The 21,375-nt window shown below is 48.7% G+C and overlaps 2 protein-coding genes across 2 annotated transcripts in view; both read left to right on the top strand.

Moving 5' to 3' along the window:
* The first annotated feature begins 222 nt into the window (after positions 1–222).
* Positions 223–1,030, top strand: LOC115514976 (translation initiation factor IF-2-like). The gene is made up of 2 exons (XM_030317098.1): positions 223–384; positions 473–1,030. The coding sequence occupies exons 1-2, from the start codon at positions 223–225 to the stop codon at positions 1,028–1,030; spliced, it is 720 nt and encodes a 239-aa protein (XP_030172958.1).
* Positions 937–21,375, top strand: part of BEND3 (BEN domain containing 3) — a 34,406-nt gene continuing 13,967 nt past the window's right edge. Inside the window, exons 1-3 of the mRNA XM_030316056.1 lie at positions 937–1,026; positions 17,556–17,603; positions 18,102–18,304. Coding sequence (XP_030171916.1) covers positions 17,567–17,603; positions 18,102–18,304 — 240 coding nt within the window. The 5' untranslated portion in view covers positions 937–1,026; positions 17,556–17,566. The remainder of the gene's footprint in view (positions 1,027–17,555; positions 17,604–18,101; positions 18,305–21,375) is intronic.

The following is a 21,375-nucleotide window of genomic DNA, read 5'->3' as shown; positions in this document are numbered from 1 at the left end:
TTTAAGCGCCCGGCGCAGATATCCCGTGGCTTGTGGGTCTGCGAGCGCGCGCACTTCTGAAATCTCTCGCTCCGTAGCCTCAAACCTCAAAACTTCGGGTTACAAGTAGAAGGCAGATTTTCAGCACAGGCTTACAACAGAGGGCGGCCACCCTGCTGGGGGAGTGGCCAGAGCCAGCGTTTCCCAGCGCCCGAGTCGCTCTCCCGCGCCCCGCCTGACTCCATGCCGGCTCCGCGGGGCCTCGGGGGCCACCCGGGTCCCGGCGCCCCGAGGTCTTTGTGCGGATCGCGGCGCGGGAACACCCGCCCAGGGGGCCAGGGCCACGATCGGGATGCCAAAAACTCGGGAGAAACGCGGGCGCCAAGGGAGGAGACGACCCGCAGAGTCGCCGTCCCGCAGAGAAAAAAAAAAAAAAAGTCGAAAAAGAGGCTTTTCAGGTCAAACTCCTCGGGTTTGAGCAACCACGTTTTAGAGCAATGACTCGCGGGGGGAGAACACACGGTGTGCAGGGGACATTGTTAGGCAGCGCTGCCCGGGCGCGCCGTGGGTTTCTCAGCCGCCGCCCCCACCGCGGGCCGCCGGCGCGGGCCCACGTGGAGCGGCGCGGCGCTGGACGAGCGCGCAGGGCCGCCCGGGTCCCCGGAGTGCGCGCCCCAGCTCCCCGCCGCGGCCGTTCACGCCCGAGCGCCGCCGCCGGTCCCGCGTGTGCCCCGCTGAGGGGGAGGGGCGGGCCAGGGGTGGGGGCGGAGGGGTTGTGGTTCCACTGCAGCGGGGGCTCCTGTGTCCTTGTGCGGAAATGACACACGGAGTCCCGTCACGTCACGCGAGAGCGCAGCGCACGGACACACACAAAGAGAGGGGAAAATACACGGCGCCCTCCCGCCGCCCCCAGCAACTCCCCGGGCCGCCCCGGCCAGGCCCTCCGCGCGCGGCCCCCGCTCTCCGGCCCCGCGCTCCCCCACCCCCCCACGTGGCGCCCAAACTCGGCGCGGGCCCGCTCTGCAAAGTACAGAACTCGCGTCCCAGGTAAGTGCGGGGCGGATCAAGCCGGCCGCGCGGTGGCGGCTCCGGGGCAGACGGACGGGCGAGTGGCTGCAACATCCATGCCGGGGTGGGGGCGGGAGCAGGGGAGGGGACGCGAAGGGGGGCTGCCCCGAGCGCGCCCGCCGGGAGGAGCGCCCACCCCCGCGCAGGGCCGAGTCGCCGGAGCGGGCGCCCGGCGCCCACGGGCTCGCCGCGCCCATTGTGCCGCGCGCCCCTTTGTGCCCGCTCGGAACGCGGCGGCTCCATGGCGTTCCGGGGAGCACGCGCGCCGCCCGGGGGCGGGGGGGGGGGACGCGGAGTGGAACGGTCCGCGCCGCCGCCGCCCGCCCCACTCGCGCCGTGCGCGGGCCCCGCACCCCCGCCTGGCGCCGGGATGGAGCGGCCGGGGCCGCCGGAAGGCTCGGCGGAGCCCGCGGTGGGCTCGGCGCTCGCGCTCGGCCGGGCTTCGGCGGGGCACGGCTTGGCGTGTAGAAGGGGGTGTCAGAGCAGGAGCAGGGGGCGGGGACTGGAGGGTGATGCGGAGCGGGGAGCTGGAGGCCGGAGGAGCCGCCGTTCGGAGGGACGCTGCCTCCGGAGTCTGCAAATGGAGCAAGGCAGGCAGGCAGGCCGGCGGCGGCGGCGGCGGCGGCGGCGGCGACGGCGGCGGCCGGGAGCGGACGGGAACGGGCCCCGCCGCCAGGGGGCGCGGCGCTCCCTCCCCGGCCGTCCACGGCGCGGTTCGCGGTTCCCGCTGCCCGGGAGCTGGAGGCGGGCCCGGCGCCCTGGGTGTGCACCCGGGTTGGCGCGAGGCCTTCCCGGTCAGCCGCGGACCTGGAGCCCAGGGCGCTCGTTGCTCCTCGTGATCGCCCGCCCCCTTTCCCTTTTTAATTGTAAACGTGATTTCCCACGCAGACTTTGCCCTCCCCTGTCGGTGAGCTGTGCTGCAGTGCTTGTGATGGCCTTGTGTGCCGCGACATACCGTTTTTTACAAGGTGTTTTTACAGGGGTGAAAGAGTTTGATTGCTCAGGTGGCACGTCTGGAAGAATTTTACACGCGAAGGCTAACCAGCCTAGGGTGCACGGAATAGGGCTAAGCGCTTCAGAGCTGGTAATGTTCAACTTCACTTTCTTAAAGTGACTTTTGAATGTTTACCGTGCCTGAAAGCTGCGGCTGCAGGAAACTGAGGCAAGGAAGTGAGCTCTCTGGCTTGGCTTGTTCGGTCTATGAGAGAGGGATGGAGGAGATCTTTTGTTATCTGCACTCCCAATCCCCTCAGTTTTTGTTTGTTTTGTTTCATCATCCGTCCCTAGTTAATGGTTTTGTATCACCGTACAGAACTCTGGCAGCTTCTCTCACCCTTCCTGCTGAGATGTGTGCAAGATCTTGTATCTTTTTGACACTTTTTCCTCCCCAGCCACCAACCTAGTGTCTGATAACGTAGTAGGTGCTCAGTAAATATTTGCTAAATGAATGGAGACCCTCTTGGATTCCAGGAGAAAGGTGGGGTTAGTGCAGCCTGTTTCTACTAGTGGGTTAGCTGGTGTATGTGTGGCCCTTGAAATGAAATTCACGGATAAAACCAGAGCCTTTAACGTCTGTCATGTAAAAACTCCACCACTGAATGTGAGTTTTACTAGAGACACTCATCCCTTTGCTGAAGTAATTTAACAGACACGTTTTATGTCCTTCCTTTCCCCCACCACACACAGAGCACTAGAGCAAAGAAGATAGACCAGTTATGACTAGTACACAAGGTGATCATCCCAATAACCTATTTAGGGTGCCACTTTTATTCACTTATTCATGCTATCCCTTTTGGTCACTTCTAGGTTCCTGAGCACGCCTTACATGAGCAAAGGAATTGCAGAATGTATAATAATTAGGAATTAGAATCAATGCTGACATAGGTTTGATTAGGTGAAAATATAATCTGAAAGATGTCCCACCTGTCACTTTTTAGAGCTGACTGAAAAGCCCCTGAAACAGGGAAGAAGGAAACAATAAGCTTTTATGAATTGAATTGACACCATGATGAAAACTCTGGGGATGTGTCTTTTAAATACCTCAAATTTTGTAATGTAGAAACACATGAAGGTTGCTAGCCAACCAGCAAAAATAACTTGGTGTCAGTGTATGGGAGGTTGGGGTTTAGCATTTTTTTCCTGGCACCCAATTGTGATAACAGGTGGTGAATTATGGTTGCCACCCTTGTTATTCATTGTGTCCATTATTGGCTCAGGTAAGTTTGGGGGATTCATTCATAGAATTAATCTTCTGGTTCATGGGACTTTTCTGTATCAGCCCCCTTGGTGGTGGTTACAGGGATGTATACATACGTGCTATCTTTCATGGAACTGCACACCCTTCCCCCCCAGAGAGTAAATTACTGTACGCCAGTTTTTTAAAATAAAATTTAAAGGGGCGCCTGGGTGGCTCGGTTGGTTGAGCATCTGACTTCAGCTCAGGTCATAACATCAAGGTTCATGAGTTCAAACCCCGTACTGGCCTCTCTGCTGACAGCGCTGAGCCCTCTTGGTATCCTCTGTCTCCCTCTCTTTCTGCCCCTCCCCCGCTCGTGCTGTCTTTCCCTCTCAATAATAAATAAACATTAAGATAAAATAAAAATTTTTAAAGTCACACACACACACACACACACACACACACACACACACACAACACACATGCCCCCAAATTGGGTATTTTATGTGCTTTGTGAGTGTCAGCTTGCTTGTGCTATTTCTTTCCCCTTCCAGATTGGACAGTTGCTCTTCTTCCCCTTCTGATGCTCCAGTATCTCTTGCAACATTATTTCAGCTCAGAGCACTTGTGGTTTCTGGAACTTAGCTGCCACACATGACGGGCAAACGCCAAGCTAAGAGCGCTTCATGCTGGCATCAGGCCTTCAGTGTGTCAAACGGGAGAGGTGCTATTTCACTTGGAGGGTGGTAAATGCCTGGCATGTTAGTCACTGAATGATCAGAGCTTTTACAAACTATTGTTTTAGAGCTGAGTTTTTCTCAGCAGCTCACCATTTTCAATCCAACTTGAAATACATGTATTAAACGTCAGTTGTCTACTTATGTTGTCTCTTCTCACCTCATTTTCAGTTCTCAGTGGCCAGTGAAACAGTTGCATCAGGATCTATAAGGACATTGATTGCTCAATTTGAATAAATTACTTACTGGTCTTTTTTTCTTTCTTTCTTTCTTTCTTTCTTTTTTTTTTTTTTTTTGAGTTTTTCTTTTTTATTTTTTTAAATAATTTATTGTCAAGTTAGCTAACATACAGCATATACTGTGTACTCTTGACTTCGGGAGTAGATTCCTGTGATTCATCACTTAACATACAACACCCAGTGCTCATCCCAACAAGTGCCCTCCTAGTGCCCATCTCCCACTTTCCCCCACTCCTCCAACTCCCCACCATCATTAACTCTCAATTTGTTCTCTATATTTAAGATTTTCTTATGGTTTGCCTCTCTCTGTAACTTATTTTTCCTTCCCTTCCCCTATGGCTTTTTGTTAAGTTTCTCAAATTCCACAAATGAGTGAAAATACATGATCTCTTTTTCTGACCGACATATTGCACTTAGCATAATGCCCTCCAATTCCATCCATGTTGTCACAAATGGCAAGATTTCATTCTTTTTCACTGCCGAATAGTATTCCTGTGTGTGTGTGTGTGTGTGTGTGTGTGTGTGTGTGTGTACACACACATCTTCTTTATCCATTCATCAGTTGATGGACATTTGGGCTCTTTCCATGATTTGGCTATTGTTGATAACACTGCTATAAACTTCGGGGTACATGTGCCCCTCTGAATCAGCACTCCTGTATCCTTTGGGTAAATTCCTACTAGGGCTATTGCTGGGTCGTAGGGTAGTTCTATTTTTAGTTTTGTGAGGCACCTCCACACTGTTCTCCAGAGTGGCTGCATCAGTTTGCATTTATTTCTTTAACCTCTACACTCAGTGCGGGGCTCAAACTCACAACCCCAAGATGAGGAGTCACATGCTCTTCCAACTGAGTCAGCCAAGGGCCCCTGGTCTTGTAGGCAAGGGGCTGTTGGTTTGAGCATGGAGCCTGTGAATGGAAGGATGGAGGCTTGGGGGAGGGGGGGTATTTACACAAGACTGCCCCAACTCTAATTAGCTCATGTGGTCACAAGACAATGCACTTGAAAAAGTGGGAAGTACAGAGGAAGCTCAGCTTATGCCTCCTAGGAAAATTAGTCACCATTGTCCAGTCAGTCACATGGGTGACTGCTGGGATGTGCTGGCCCTCTTTTCCTCCTTGAGCACCAGCTTCTGGGTGCCAGGGTTAAAGTTAGAAGTCTGGCGCCTCTTACTATCTACTGAAATCATTGTTGCACTATATGCTAACTACCTTGGATGTAAATTAAAAAATAAATCAAATAAAAAGAAAAAGAAGTCTGGCGCCTCTTACTATTGATGTCCAAGGAGGTAGCCCTTCTTGGCCTCATGAAGGGCTTAATTATAATGGCTTAGCTGAGGAAGACATCACATTTAGTCACATCTAGACAAGATCGTGTCTGAAGAGTAAGACCCCAAATCGCAGGCAGGCAGGGTCAGGAGGTTGTGCCTCTGAGCTTTGCAGGAAGATGCCGTCGTACTCTGAATAAGGAAGGCAGCAACAGTTAGTTACAGCTTTAGAAGACTCCGGGTGGCGGCAGGAATTGCCCTGGTTTTTGTGAGGACTGGCATTTTTCAAACTGCATTTGCAGATGTGTCTAAAAATAAAAACAAATTGCAAACATGTCCTGCAAGTCCCCTGGGCAGGATGCCACTGCCAGGAGGGCCGGGTTCTGAGAGCCCCGAGACTCCCAGCCGTTCCTGTAAACCCAGAGCCCCGAGCCCCGCAAGAGCATATGGCATGGGAACATTCTTCCAGTCCTTAGGGAGAGCATTTTATTTGATTTTATCCCCTTCCAGTTGTTTCTTTCATTTAAAAGAAAAATAGAAAAGTTACTAAAACTTTTAAAAGCTTTAAACCATATTACTTAATTTTGCAGTTTTAAAGAAAATTCACTATTAAAATGCACTTTGAAAATCTTTTTTTTTTAAGGGCTCTGTAACGGATAACACTAAGTGCTATGTGCCAGTCACTCTCTCCTTTGTCATTTTCACGGAAACTCTTGAGGTGGGGGTAGTGTGTCCAGCCCCATTTTACAGAAGAACCAACCGAGGTTGGGTGAGCAACTTGCCCGCGTCAGGGTTTCCACCTGATTCTTCCTGACCCTAAACTTCGATAGGGAATTCCCATTTTCTCGAGATCAGTGGCGCGAGTCCCTCTGGTGGTCCAGGGGCCCAGCTGGCCAGTTGACTTGCTCTGCGGCAGAGCCCAGCCTACAGAGGGGTGCCCCTGGGAAAGGGAGAAAGGAAAGCGTGGCCTGCTCATGTCCCACTTGGTCCCGGCTCTTCTTGAAAGGCTGGAATGGGACCATCGCCCCCGAGTCCACCTCCGTCCCTTCCCTCTTCATGCTCCCTGTGATACCCCCCACCCCAAGTGAGGCTCAGACTGCCACCCTCCCTGCAAAATAAGAGGGCTCTTGTGGGGACTGCGTGGGTTAGCATGGGAAACAAACCGTGCAGCTGGAAATGTTAGCTGCTGTCCTCCTTTACCGTGCTCAGTTTTTAAAATCCTCGTGACCGATATCACGAAGCCAGATCAGTTGTGAAAAGGATGAAGTGAGGTTCAGTTGGGTCTCAAGCTCTTTAAATGCTGAGTGCATTTTATTAATAGCACCCTTAGAATGGCCCGAACGTTTTTTCTCTGCTTTACCCTTCGAATGCAGCAGCACCACACACGGGTTCCAATCGCATTGCTCTCCTGGGGCTCACATTCCCTAGCAGCCCTTCCTGTGGTGAGGGTTTGCCTCACTTTACATCTGAAAACATGACTTGGGAGGATCTGCCCCCCTGAGTGGCCTGAGGTCAGGGCTGCAGGCTCCCCTCCCCCCCCCCCCCCCAGCCCCTTCTAGGACCAGCAGCTCAGCCCCCTCAGCCCAGGGGCCAACACCAAGTTCAGTGGACGTTTCCGATTTAGCTGGGCCAGGATCCTGAGTCAGCTGGCTGGGATTTGAACCTCGAGGTTTCAGGAAGCCCAAGTACTTCCCATTTCGAGGCCTGCTGCTGGTCCTGGTGTGAGTCCTGGCCAGCCACAAGCCCTTGGCACCTTGGATTAGCCACGAGCTGCTCTCGCAAGGGGCCTGGGCTGGTTGCTTTCTCAAGGAGCACTGGTTCTGTGGAAAGAACTGGATGGAGAGGACCCCTGGCCACTCCTAGCCCCCCGCAGAGAAGCACTGGAGAATGTTGTCCCTTGGACCCCTGTGGGACATTGAGGGAGGAGACCCAGGACCCTGTGAAGGCAGTGGGCTTTGGCAAGGAATGGCCACCCCAGCTGACCCCTGCTGTCCTTTCTGTGGTCTTGCATTCAGCTCTCAGCAAGAATTCCCCAAGTCAGGTTCTGTGTGACTCTTTATTACCCACTTTAACCAGTCACCACACCACACCTTCCTTTTTCTGTGGTTCAGCCATTCCTCAGCTCTGCAGACCTCCTGACCTTCCTTCTCCCAGCTCCTCCTGCTGCTTCACCCTGGGGCCAGGCCCCTCAGAGCAGGCCTCTGCTCGCCTACTTTGGGCCAATTTTGAGGATTCAGGGAAGGAGGGCCCCAGAGCGGGTCAGAACATCTCCTGTGGTGCTTAGACACCAGAGAGCCTTGTAGAAAAGACCACATTTTTTTCTTTGTTTTTAAAATTAAATTAAAAAAATTTTTTTAAATGTTTATTTATTATTGAGAGACAGAGAGACACAGAGCATGAGCAGGGGAGGGGCACAGAGAGAGGGAGACACAAAATCCGAAGCAGGCTCCAGGCTCCAAGCTATCAGCACAGAGCCTGATGCGGGGCTCGAACTCACAAACTGTGAGATCATGACCTGAGCCGAAGTCAGATGCTTAACCTACTGAGCCACCCAGGCGCCCCAATTTAATTTTTTTAAAGAGAGGGAGAGTCTTAAGCAGACTCCACACTCAGCGCAGAGCCTGACCCTGGGATCACGACCTGAACTGAAATCAAGAGTTGGACACTCAACAGTCTGAGCCACCCAGGTGCCCTGAAAGGACTACATTTTAACAGTTGTCATCCAGAGTATAGGAACCCAGCAAGTTAGGCCCCTGCCTGGTGAATTGCTGAGCTGCTGGCCAGTCCATTCATTTCTCCAGCCAGCCACGAACTCTCCAGTGACCTGGCCTTTGAGCCCTGATCCAGAAGACTTGCTCTGGCTTTTTGAGTTTTGTCTTGTTTTGTTTTTTCCTCCCATGAAATTTGCCTTATTTTGAAAAATCTTTCAAGTATCAGGCAAATGCGTTGTTAGAGCTTGTAATGTACCCACCAGGAGATGACATTTCCTTATGGTTCAAAACTGATCTCCTTTCCTTCTCATTCACACCCAGGTTTATGAGCTAAGAGTTTTTTCTCATCTCTCTCTCTCCCCACACTGATATACCTTCAGCGGCAGTAACTCAGAGGCAGTTAGGAAATGAAAGGTCTTTACTGGTTTGTCAGTTGTATATTGATTCTTAGACTATCGACATTTTAAATGTTTAAAAGTTAAATGATTTGATTGTACATAATTAGCGTGTTGCTGTTTGTGGGCCTAGGTTAGAATATGCTGTGGCTATATTCTATATTCATATTGTAATACTTCTTTTTTTTTTCCGTTTTTAAAAATTTATTTTTTATTTTCAAAGAATTCCATGTCCGCTGTAGAATATTTGGAAAGTAGAAGGAAGTATTCGGGGGGAAAAAAATCATCCATAATCTCCTAATTGGAGGTAATTAACATTGTGGCATATTTCCTTCCAGCTGCTTTATGGCATTTTTTTAATTATGCTGTTGACATCTCCCCAGTGAACTTTGAAGTATGTTGTTATTGACTGGGTAGCCCTGTAATGAACAATTGATTTTGAATCTTTACACATAATTTAATGCTCGGCTCTTCCTGTCAATAGAGGTTTTGGATCCATGTGTTGAGAAAAATGTGTCGAAGTTCACTTCCTAACGTTGTCTGATGGAAATAATAATAGTGATCAAAGGGGATCTCAGTGCAGGTCACTTTCAGTTTGTTGTCTCTCCCATTTTGTCAGCATGTTTTAGTGGAATTTATCAGTAAATAATAACAGCTAAGGGCTGTGGAGGGCTTCTGCACCGGGATTTCCACCCTCATTCCGATGCTCCGTTCCTGCCCGTGCTTAGCCTAAGATCCCCTGTAAGGTAACAGAGCTCTGGTTCTCTGCTCTCTGCTCTCTGGCCTCTGCTCATAGAGGCGACTGCATAGCATAACTTCCAAGTGTGTGAGGCTCTGTAAGTGACACAGGGATTTGGTTACAGGTCCTTAGAAGCTGAAAGCGATAAGAAAGATCAAGATTTGCCCATTTAAGCACTGACAAAGTTCTTTTCAAAGTAGACTTTTCTTCCACCTAGAATTTGCTTTAATGTTATTTCTCTCCCTCTCCAAAGGAAGAAAAGTCTGGTGGGCATGTACCAGAGCCTAAAATTATTTGTATCCAGGTCACAAAATTGCAAGCATTGGTGGTCTCCTGCACAGCTGTGGCAGGCAGCCTGTGTTTACTAGATGTGAGTTACGGTTGTTATGGAAACCCTAATGTAGTATCTCCTAACCTTGGGGTTCTGAGTGCTCTTTCCTTCCTGTGACTTTTATCTGACGCCGTTTACCCAACCTCCCCTCTGACAGAGGCTCCACAGTTCCGTCTTCCTTCTCCAGGCCCTCCGTCTTGACTTGTGTTGGTTGTGATCAGTCCCGGTAAATAGGCTGTGTGGTCCGTCATCCCCTGCGCAGAGGACAGTCGCCCCACTGACACCAGCAGCTCCCGTCACGCCGTGGGGGGTGTAGCCCCCAAAGCACTGATCAGGCAGGCTTGAGCACATTCCCAACCTTTCTGGGCCTTGGATCCCATACCTCTAAAAGGAGATCATCTCTGAGGTCTGTTGTGTCTCTAAAACTGCGCCTCGGTTTCCCGACTCATAAAACGAGACTGACAGGAGTTTCTCCCTCACAGGATTGTTAGGTGACGTTAGTTTACTGTGAAGCTCCTTCTACAGAGTAGGCCCTTGCTGCTATTGATTCTCACCGAGTATGCAAAGCCCTGGGCAGTGAGGTGAGGAGTTGGAAGAGAATGCACAGCAGTTTCTGCTTTCCAGGAGCTTGCTCAGTGCGGGGGCCGGCCCTGTTGGACCCCTCCCTTAGTGCCCTCAGCACTGCCCGTAGCCAGGGAGCTCCTACCCCACGGAAGGAAGCTCATTACCTTGCTCCTGACCCTCTCCTCCCAGAGAAACTACTCACTCCAGATCCTTGTCTCCGAATCTGCTTCTGGGGGGAACTCAAGCTAAAAAAGAAGTGATAGAGAAACTTCCATGATATATTTATTAAGTGAGAAAAACGAGGATCAGGATCTTAACTCTTCCAGTTTTTGCATGTGTTCATATGCTTAAAAATTACTGAAGACCCCTTGGAGCGCCTGGGTGGCTCAGTTGGTTAAGCGTCAGACTTTGGCTCAGGTCATGATTTCACGATTCGTGAGTTCAAGCCCTGCATCGGGCTCTGTGCTGACAGCTTGGAGCCTGGAGCCTCCTTCGGATTCTGTGTCTCCCTCTCTCTTTGCCCCTCCCGCACTCATGCTCTGTCTCTCTCTGTCTCTTTTTCTCTCTCAAAAATAAACATTATTTTTATTTATTTATTTTTTTTCAACGTTTATTTATTTTTGGGACAGAGAGAGACAGAGCATGAACGGGGGAGGGGCAGAGAGAGAGGGAGACACAGAATCGGAAACAGGCTCCAGGCTCCGAGCCATCAGCCCAGAGCCCGACGCGGGGCTCGAACTCACGGACCGCGAGATCGTGACCTGGCTGAAGTCGGACGCTTAACCGACTGCGCCACCCAGGCACCCCTCAAAAATAAACTTTAAAAAAAAATTTTTTTTAAATTACTGAAGACCCCAAAGAGCCTTTGTTTATATAGGTTATATCTGTCAATCTTTACTGTGTTAGAAATTAAAATGGAAAAATGTTTAAATATTTGTTAACTCATTTAAAAACCATAGTAAATCCATTACAAGGTAACGTCAGTAATAGTTTAATGGGGGCACCTGGGTGGCTCAGTCGGTTAAATGTTTGACTCTTGATACTGGATCAGGTCATGATCTCGTGGTCATGAGATCGATCTCCAAGTTGGGCTCCGAGCTGAGCACGGAGCCTGCTTGGGATTCTCTCTCTCCCCCTTTCTACCCCTCCCCCCTCAAAGTAAATAAGCATTTTGAAAATCTTAGTGAAACGAATGTTTACATTCCTTTTTTTTGGGGGGGGGAAGAGCATACACATGACAAGGGAGGGCAGAGAGAGGGAGAGAAACAAATCCCAAGCAGACTCCATGCTCAGCTTAGAGCCCAACTCGGCGATTGATGTCACACCCAGGAGATTGTGACCTGAGCTGAAATCAAGAGTCGACGCTTAACCGACTGAGCCACCCAGGTGTCCTCCCTCCCCTCCATTTTTTGGAAAAGATTTTATTTTTAAGTAATCCCTACACCCGGTGTTGGGCTTGAACTCCCAACCCTGAGATCCAGAGTCACACACTCTACCAACTGAGCCAGCCAGGCTGCTCTTGTGTTGTTTACATTCTTGCAACTCTCTTTAACATCTGACTTAATAGAAGGCAACTGCATCTTCCTGTCTGCCTCTGTATTCAGTCTTTTGCAAAATGAAATATCACGTAGCTTCTGGAATACTCTCCTGCATGCCGGTAAGAGAAAAGGGGCAATAACATCTCAGTGTTATGAACATAGTTTTCACCTCGTGGACCCCTTGAAAGGGTTTGAATGTTCAATACTGGTAAAATGGCTCTCAAGAAAGAAGAAAAAGCTGTTTTTATTATTTTATTTTTTTATTTATTTTTTTAACATTTATTTATTTTTGAGACAGAGAGAGAGCATGAAAGGGGGAGGGGCAGAGAGAGAGGGAGACACAGAATCGGAAGCAGGCTCCAGGCTCTGAGCCGTCATCCCAGAGCCCGACGCGGGGCTCGAACTCACGGACCGCGAGATTGTGACCTGAGCTGAAGTCGGACGCCCAACCGACTGAGCCACCCAGGCGCCCCGAAAAAGCTGTTTTTAAAAATGTCCATTTCTGTGGTGTAAATACGCCCACTGCGGTCCATTTCTAGCTACCAACTCGCCTCCTCTAAAGTCGAGTTGGGGAGAGACACGCTGCGTGCGAGCCAGAATGAGCCAGCTGTGGCGCACCTCTGCATAGGGATCACACCTTGAGAACCACCGACCCAGAACATCTCTGGAAGGATGCACAAGAGAACGGACATTCTTGCTTCTGAGAGTAACCCAGTGACTGGAGGACAGTGGACTTTTAGACCAAATACCCCTTTATACTTTTTGCGGTCAAATGCTCTATCCCTGAGCTACCCCCTCTTTTACACTTTTTGAACTTTATTTCATATGCATGTATTATCTAGTTAAAAGAAAAAGGAAAAAAAAGGCTTCAAGCATCTTCCATTCTTTTTCAACGTTTTTTTTTTTTTTTTTTTTTTTGGGGCAGAGAGAGACAGAGCATGAACGGGGGAGGGGCAGAGAGAGAGGGAGACACAGAATCGGAAACAGGCTCCAGGCTCTGAGCCATCAGCCCAGAGCCCGACGCGGGGCTCGAACTCACGGACCGCGAGATCGTGACCTGGCTGAAGTCGGACGCTTAACCGACTGCGCCACCCAGGCGCCCCGCATCTTCCATTCTTAAAAATGAACTCCAAAAATAGACAGTGACCTATAATTTGTAAATCTTTTCAGCGTTTCCATTTCTTTGTGGCATCTTTTAGAATGGATTTTTTTCTAAGCACAAGTGAATGGTTCTCGCTTCTCTGCCTCCCCCTTGTCTGTCTTCACAGACTTCCTTCCCGCCAGAGGCAGGAGCTGGCTGACACTCAGGCATCAGATTCAGCCGTATTTCAACATGAGGTGAGGTAGCCCCACCAGTTATTGCATTTATGTAGCCAATTTAAGCAACTTAGCCTTTGTAATTTGATATTTGAGTGGCTAAAGCATCGTGTTATTTTTGAACGTTCGGGATTACCTTTCCTTTTGTGCTTTTTGTAAACGGAAGGCTTTTCCGATGGCACTGTAATCTTCCCCCACCCATGTGCCCTGCATGGAAAATTGAACATTGTCCATCTCGATCTGAGCGGGAGGATAGAGACTATTAGGCATTTTAATAAAATTACATACACTCATGAGCTCTGCAACATTTAAACCTTTCCGTACCAATGACGGCCACTTAGCCTGAGGCTTCCTAGGCTATTTGGTTAAAAAAAAAAAAAAAAAAAAGCATTTACCACTGGAAATTGGTCCTGTTTGAGAGTTTCCCTCTAATAGGTCATTGATGTGTTAGAACCTGTGGTATTTTAGCGAGAGGCGGCATCAGGCTACACAGGTCTCGTTGACACTTGTCCCCTTCATTTGTTTAAACATTCCTTTGGGCTTGGCCAGGCGATTCTGAGGGACATGCAACAGCCACCTCTTGGGGCGAAAGCTGATTCTCAGGGACCTGGGGATGCGTAGTTAGAATGTCTCACAATCTGTGAGTCGTGGTGAGAGGACTAGGAGGATTTTGAGAAGGAGAGGACATTAAAATGAGAAGGTCCGGCAGGCAGAGGAGACGGTAATCCTGGCAAGCCCAGGTGGGCAGGGGCTGTGGTAGTTGGCAAGTCCTACATGACCTAGAGTCATGTAAGGATCGGAATTTCTGTGGCATGCTCGGCATCCAGCCGCTCGTGTCCACCCAGGATGAGCAACCTTGTGACCATCATCTGGGCAGATGACCAGGAAATGGAGGTAGCAACGTGTGGAGGCAGGTATGTGATGCCCCTCCCCTTTCTACCCAGCCCTGACCATTGATGTGCGGTCATCATGTCAGCTCCAGGATGCCAGGAAGTGACCCACACATCCCTCTTGTAGAATCTCTATTGTACTGTGGAGTAGAGTCTTATAGGCATGGAATAGACTGGTTTTCCGAGTAGCTACATGCGGACGAAAGGAGATTTGGCTGCTCCAGTGGCTGTGGGACAGAAGGGTCCAAGGCTGGAAACTGGCCCCTGTGTTCTTCAGAAGAACGTTAAGAGAAGAAGGAGGCTTCTGTGATTTCCTCTGTGGGTGGCTGACCAGAGATACACATAGACTGGGTTTGAATCCTACTTCTGCTCCTTAGCGGCTGTGTGACACTGGGCAAGTTACCTGCCCTCTGTTCCCTTTTTCCTCCCTTTCAATATTCAAATATTTTGTTTCCATAAAATGATATTATAAAAATATTTTTTTCTATCTTCATTGGGGTACAGTTGACAAATGAATTGTTTATATTTAAGGTAAATGCCCTCGGTTTCTTTTTCTTTTTTAATTTTTTTTAATGTTTTTTTGAGAGAGAGGAGAGAGAGAGAATGTGAGTGGAGGAGGGACAGAGAGAGAGAGAGACAGAGTCCGAAGCAGGCTCCAGCGTCTGAGCTGTCAGCGCAAAGCCCAATGTGGGGCTCGAACTCATGAACTCTAAGATCGTGACCTGAGCCGAAGTCAGATGCTTAACCAACTGAGCCACCCAGGTGCCCCGTATCGCTTTCTTTATTGGTAAAATTGGGAATAAAATAGCTCCAGGTGAGGTGAAAGCGGCTGGTGTATCTGGCCCGTGGTTTGTGGGCCGCGGGTGTTACTGGGGACCCTCACTTCTGCCCCTGCCATGAAATCAGATGCAGTTGTGGGTTCTCCAGGCCTCGCCAACAGGAAATCTCCCAGCTTCCCAAGGAGCGGGGCTGCTTTGCTGGCTGGGAGGGAAGGGGCCCACCGTGCTGTGGCCTGGGTTACTTCTGTGCTAGCCTAGCATCTGTCACTGGTGTAGAAATGCACACAAAAGCAGATGCCCTCCGGTGTCTTGAATGCCGGGGAAGCCGGCCACTGGGAGCCTTCCCAGCTCTCCCTCTGGCTTTCTGCCCACCCACAGAGCTCAGGTGTGTGCTCTAACTGCACCGTTTTTTGACTTGGGCTGCTCAGAATTCAGGTGCTGCGTCGCCTGCCGTATGTAGTGTCCCATGGTGCGATTCAGAAAATACCCTTGCCGTCCACCGAGTCCCCCAGTCCCTGCAGAGTATGCGCCCGGCACACTGCGCCGCGGGCCTGCTGGGCCGGTGCGCTTGGCCCCAGCGTGCCGCAGTGCCTCCTCCTCGGCTCCCTGCTGCTCCCTGGAAGAACACAGTTGGGCAGATAAAATACTAGATAACCATGCTGCCCTTGCTGTGCACTGTGGTTCTTTCTGTCTGCTGTGTTTCTTCTCCGACACCTGTTTTCTTCTAGGATTTGCTTGTCCTTTAATGCTTTCTCCTTAGCCGAGCCTTTGTGGTTTTTCTTTCCCCAAATAAGCCATCCACCTTCTCCTCCCTTTCCCACCTCTCCTCCCCAGAGACTAATTTGTTTTGTACACTGTGCCCTCTCCGACAACCTTCGCTCAGTTCTGCCCATCTATTCTGCTGCTTCTCCCCTGTGCTCTTGATTTCAGGGACTGCGTTCTGTGACCGTGTGGCAGGGTTTCCAAGGCAGTTGCATGAGGCCTGGAGTACACTTCGTTATGAAGCCCCCTGCCTGGGCTGGGGGTCGGGAGGCTTGAACTTCCCCCTGGCATTGGCCACCTTCCCCACCTCAGACTACTGATGTTCACCTACCTGCCGGTGCCCCCCCTTGCCACTCCCCACCCCCTGCCAGTGGGGTGATGTTGTCAGATGTGGGGTTTTTTTCCTTGCAATAGAATGGAAATTGCATTGGCCAAAATTCACCTCTGGTAAAACAGCTCTCTGACCCTTGAATTTGACTTCTTATTTTCCCTCAATATCATCTTGTGTGTTATGTTTTTCAGATAGTAGATCGGTGAATGGGAAGTATTTTCAGTGTGAGTTCAGTTTCAAATAAATCTCATGTTTTCTTACTCATTTTTCTGAAAATTCATAAAATAGTGATGGAAAGAATCCCTCTTCTTTCATAAAAGAAAGTCAAAGTTTTCGTGACGCTCTGAGGATAGCACATCACATCGTAGGCACTGTATGTGTGTTGCTATTATTAGTGGATTTCGAAGTTGTTACTGTGTGCATAGATGACCTAGACTCTGTCTCTTGCACACCTCCTCCCCTCCCCCTTTCCCCCATCTGAAACAGAGGACCACACACCATTCTGTGGCTATTTGGTGAATAGTGTACTGGACTTTGTAGATGGCATCCCTCTTCCTTCTAGAAATTTCTTAAAAGATACTTCTTAGTTCTGCTCTCCTCTGATGTTTAACCAAAATGGGAACTCCATGTTTGTAGGCAGCCTAATCAGTTGTGGGAACCACAACTCCTTGGTGTCAACAGTAAAGGCTCTCATGTGTATTCTTTTGTAACGCTGCTCCCTCATTCACACCTTATGCTATTTGCGGATGCTGTTATGTAATTTAGGGTAGTTCGGGGAATCTCAAAGATTAATGGTGCTTTTAATCATGGTGTCCATTCCATTCTGGCCGGGGCAGTGGGAGTCGGGGGCTCTGCACCAAACCTGGCAGCCCATACAGTCCCCCTCACTCTTCTGTGCCCCCCCCCCCGCCCCCTCCTGCCTTGCTCCCTCATCAGGAAAAAGGTTTGGAGCAGATTATGTGGAGCTCAAGAACTTCAGAAACCCACACTGCCTCTTCTTGTTGCTTTGGAAGGAAGGGCTAGACTAACACCATCCAACAAGAATAGAATGCAGGCCACACGTGTGATTTAAAATTTTCGAGTAGCTACATTAAAAGAAAATGTGAAATTAATTTTAAGATAGCTGACATCACTTCGCCGTGTAATCGACATAAAAAATTATTAGATATTTTACACTGTTTTTTTGCTGTGCTAAGTCTTTGAAATCCAGTGTGTACTTTACCCTTATGGCACGTCTTCATTTCGACCAGTCACATTTCCAGTCCTCGGTGGCCGTGTGACTGATGACTGCATCATGGGCAGCACGGGTCTTTCTGCACCACCTGGAGTCCAAGACCCACTCGTGCCCAGAGGAGCCATGGCCTGCGTCTTGGTCTTTGCAGTCTGTGGCTGGAATTGATAAAGCAGGGACCAATAGGAGATCATCCGAACTGAGGTCTTTTTGTAAGACCTGCTTTTCTCAAACAACACTGCCCCTTAAAGCACAACTCATGCTTTAAGACGCATTCTGCCGACATGCAGTTTGGGGGACGTGCTTGCAGAGGGTGTTCAGAAGGCCTGGCTGTTTCTGAGCAGCTGCGGACAACACTAAGAGGATGCATTCCATGATGTTGAGGAACAGTTTCGGCTTAACCCTCCATTACCCGGAGCCAGGTTGGGAGGGTAAGGGAATTTCTCATGGGGACGGAAAATTAAGAAATAAATCAAGGCTTTGTCTTTGTCTTTTCATTTAGTGGAATAGAAGATGAACTCAGCTGAATTCAGTGAAGATGTAGAAGAAGGTAAAAAAAAAGCTTTTTTTAAAACATATTTTTAATTTTAATATTTTTTATTAGGTCATACACTCAAATGGTTGAAAATATAAAAAGATACATAATGAAAAATCCATGGAAAGTCTCCTCCCACGCCTGCTTATCCCCCTCTGCCCGTACACCTGCTCTAAGTATCGTATGTATCTTTCCAGAATTACTTTTTTTAAAGTATCATTTAAAAGATAGTATTTGTTTCTTTCTCTCCGTCTCGGCTCTTTCCCCCCAAAAAGGACCTTAGAACCAGTTTTGAACAAAATGTTCTCGGATCGTGATTTTATTGTGTAGCACAAATGTGGTAAGATAAAAACTGCTAGGTTGGAAGGCGCAGTTTTACTGTGACTAGACTTTCTTACCTGAGTGCTAGTGTCAGAGGGCACCCCGCAAACACCCTGCCGCTCAGGGAACCCTGCTAATCTCCCAGCGGCCCAGTGGTCTTTCCCACTGAGCCCTATTTCTTCTCTGCCACAGTTCTAAAAAATAACACAGTGAAAGTGGAGACAGAGGCCGAAGATGCTGCCCTGGACTGCTCAGTGAGTTCCAGGTCTTCCGAGAAGCACCCTCTGGACAGCGTCTTCCCTGCCCTCCAGGATTCCAGCAAGCGAAAGCCCCCGGGCTGCGATGGCCAGCCTGACTCTGTCCCCAGCGTGAAGAGGCGGCGGCTGATTCCCGAGGTGAGGGCCCAGCTCCTTCCGCTGTTCGCTTGGGCTCTGACCCTCTGACTAGATGCTCTGTCTCTCTCCTCGTGAGCGTCCGGGCAACTGCTGAATGCCTGGGCGCAAGAAGGCTTTCGTCTCAGCTGTCCCCTCGATGGCTTAGGTTTCTAGAAGGTGACTTCTCCGACTACAATTCTTACCTACATCTGGATTCCTTACGGGGCTAGGGGAGTCTCCACAATGCACCTGCTTTTGAGTTCTTTGTTTTGCTTTGCTCTACAGGGAAAATAAGCACTCGACAGCAAGGACTGTTCATTAAAGCCTACCACATTTTACATAGTATACACTGCACACAGATTCCTTGAAAAGTTGAGGGTTGGGAGGTCTTTTCCTAAGTCAAACCGATCTTTTATGTTAGGAGCACGTGTCCGGTGAATCTTTTTGTGAAGAGAATTCTTTTGTAACATGCCTGTTACCCGCTAACCTATAATTTTATGAATTTGCTTTATTTATTTTATTTAAAGAATTTTTTTTTTAATGTTTGTTTATTTTTGAGAGAGAGGGAGACACAGAATCCAAAGCAGGCTCCAGGCTCCGAGCTGTCAGCACAGAGTCCGACATGAGGCTCGAACCCACAGACCATGAGATCATGACCTGAGCTGAAATCGGATGCCTAACCAACTGAGCCACCCAGGCGCCCCTGAATTTGCTTTTTTTTTTTTTTTTTTTTAAAATCACCTGCTGGTTAGATTGAACTTGGCTAGATTCTAAGAGAGAGAGAGAGAAAATCAAACTGGCCATGGTGGCCCCCTCTAGCAGTCTACAGTCTGGGTGGGAGACAAGACACATACACAGAATACTTAAGACTGAGGAGAGAGAAGCAGCTTTGGGAGATCAGGGGTCTGGCCCAGGACACCTCACCTCCGTGCCTCCCCGTGGACTGGCACAGTATACCTTAAATTCTTAGACATTTTCCCAAGCTCTCCAACCTAGACACACGGAGACACACACACACACACACACACACACACACACACACACACAGTCTCTCTCTCTCTCTCTCTCTCTCTCACTCTCTCTCTCTTCCTCTCTCTCTCTTTGGGGGACCCAAATAGTCATTTCAAGTTCTGCATGTCTGTCCAAAAGAGCCCACGTTTTCAAAGCCTATTATCGTTAGCCAGAACACCATGGGGCATCAGCCTGGGACTCTTTGGGTTGTTACTGTTTTGTTTTAATTTTGCTCTATTAGATGTGAGGGCAAATCCAAATAAATTAGAAATGTATGGATTGTAGAGATTTAGTGAATTTTCAATAAGTAAAAACTATCCTTTTCTATAATTAGCAAAAACAATGAGAGTAAGATTTTCCCCAGCATTTAAATGTAAATGCTTATGTTATAATGAATACCACCCTGCACTCCACATCATGGATCACTGAATGAGACATTTATTTATTTACTTATTTGCACCCCCCCCACCCAAAACAGCTTTATTAAGCTATAATTCACATGCTATGCAATTCACCAATTTAAATTGTACAATTCAGTGGGTTTTTTGTGTATATTCACAGTGTGGTACAGCTCTTACTATAATAAGTTTAGAATATTTTCATCACCCCACAAAGAACCTCTGTACCAGTCCCTTCCCTTTCCCCTCCTCGAGCACCTGAGAACCACTCATCTACATTCTATCTCTAGAGGGTTGTCTGTTCTGGGCATTTCATGTAAATGGAATCATAGAATACGTGACCTTTTGTGTGGCTTCTGTTACTTAGCATGTTTTCAAGGTTCATCCATGCTGTAGCATGTATGAATTCTTCACTCCTTTTTATGGCCAAATAATATCCCCTTGTGGATGTACCACATTTTGTTTATCCATTTAGCACTTGATGGACATTTGGATTGTTTCCCCTTTTTGACTATCATGAATAATATTCCAACAATAAATTTTTAAAAATCTATCATGCCCTGAAAAAAAGTTGAGATTAGTTGAGATTTTTTTATACCTGTATGAGCTTTTTTTTTTTTTTGAGTTTATTTATTTATTTTGAAAGAGAGAAAGAAAGAAAGAAAGAAAGAAAGAGCACAAACAGGGGAGGAGCAGAGAGAGAGGGAGAGAGAGAATTCCAAGCAGGCTCCTTCCTGCCAGTGCAGAGCCCGACGCGGGGCTCGAACTCATGAACCATGAGGTCATGACCTGAGTCGAGATCAAGAATCGGATGCTTAACCGACTGAGCCACCCAGGCACTCCTATATGAGCATTTTTATTTATTTATTTAAAAAAAATTTTTTTTAACGTTTATTTATTTTTGAGACAGAGAGAGACAGAGCATGAACAGGGGAGGGGCAGAGAGAGAAGGAGACACAGAATCTGAAACAGGCTCCAGGCTCTGAGCTGTCAGCACAGAACCCGATGAGGGGCTCGAACTCACAGACCGCGAGATCATGACCTGAGCCGAAGTCGGACGCTTAACCAACCAAGCCACCCAGGCGCCCCAATATATGAGCATTTTTAATAAAGGATTAATGTAGATATCCCTCCCTTGACTCTGGCTGCCCAAATCAGTCACTTATTGCATGCCTTGTGACTCTGGGGGAAAGTTCCGTGTGTGGATGGCAGTTTCCAGGAGTACGTAATGATTGAGGATGAAATCTCAGACTCCTAACTGCTGAGATCTGTGCTGGGCGAGTGGAAGCAGTAGTAAGATGGTTAGTAGCATAGCTTGTTAGAGAAACATGTAACCATTTTTTCTTCTGTTGTATTTTACACCGTAATTTGTTATCCTTTCCCCTAACGATTGCTAGATAGGTGTTTTCTACTTCCTTGTTCTCACAAGTAGTGCCGCAGGGACCGTTCCGTATGCATAAAGCTAGTACCCTCTGTGAGCGATTCCGTGTGGGTTAGATGCCCAGAGGTTGTCCTGCAAGTGTCGAGAAGTTTGAGAAGCACTATGTTCAGTTCCTAAAGGAACTGCCGAAGACGCTTCCTTCTGTGGGTCACACTACATCTCTGCTTATGATCAATTCTGTAGACAACTTCAAGTTTGCCAGTAAAGGCAGAATTCGAGAAATGAAACACAAAGTTGAGTGT

This window comes from Lynx canadensis, chromosome B2, assembly GCF_007474595.2.
Source record: "Lynx canadensis isolate LIC74 chromosome B2, mLynCan4.pri.v2, whole genome shotgun sequence".
Taxonomy (NCBI): domain Eukaryota; kingdom Metazoa; phylum Chordata; class Mammalia; order Carnivora; family Felidae; genus Lynx; species Lynx canadensis.
The sequence above is the reverse complement of the archived record's forward strand: the minus strand, read 5'-3'. Positions and strand labels throughout refer to the sequence as shown.

What these genes read in the sequence shown, in the direction of transcription:
- LOC115514976 (XM_030317098.1), top strand. Translation starts at nt 223, where the DNA reads ATGCCGGCTCCGCGGGGCCTCGGGGGCCACCCGGGTCCCGGCGCCCCG. An exon ending in GGGAGGAGACGACCCGCAGA is followed by an intron (nt 385 to 472) that starts GTCGCCGTCCCG and finishes ACCACGTTTTAG; the next exon opens with AGCAATGACTCGCGGGGGGA.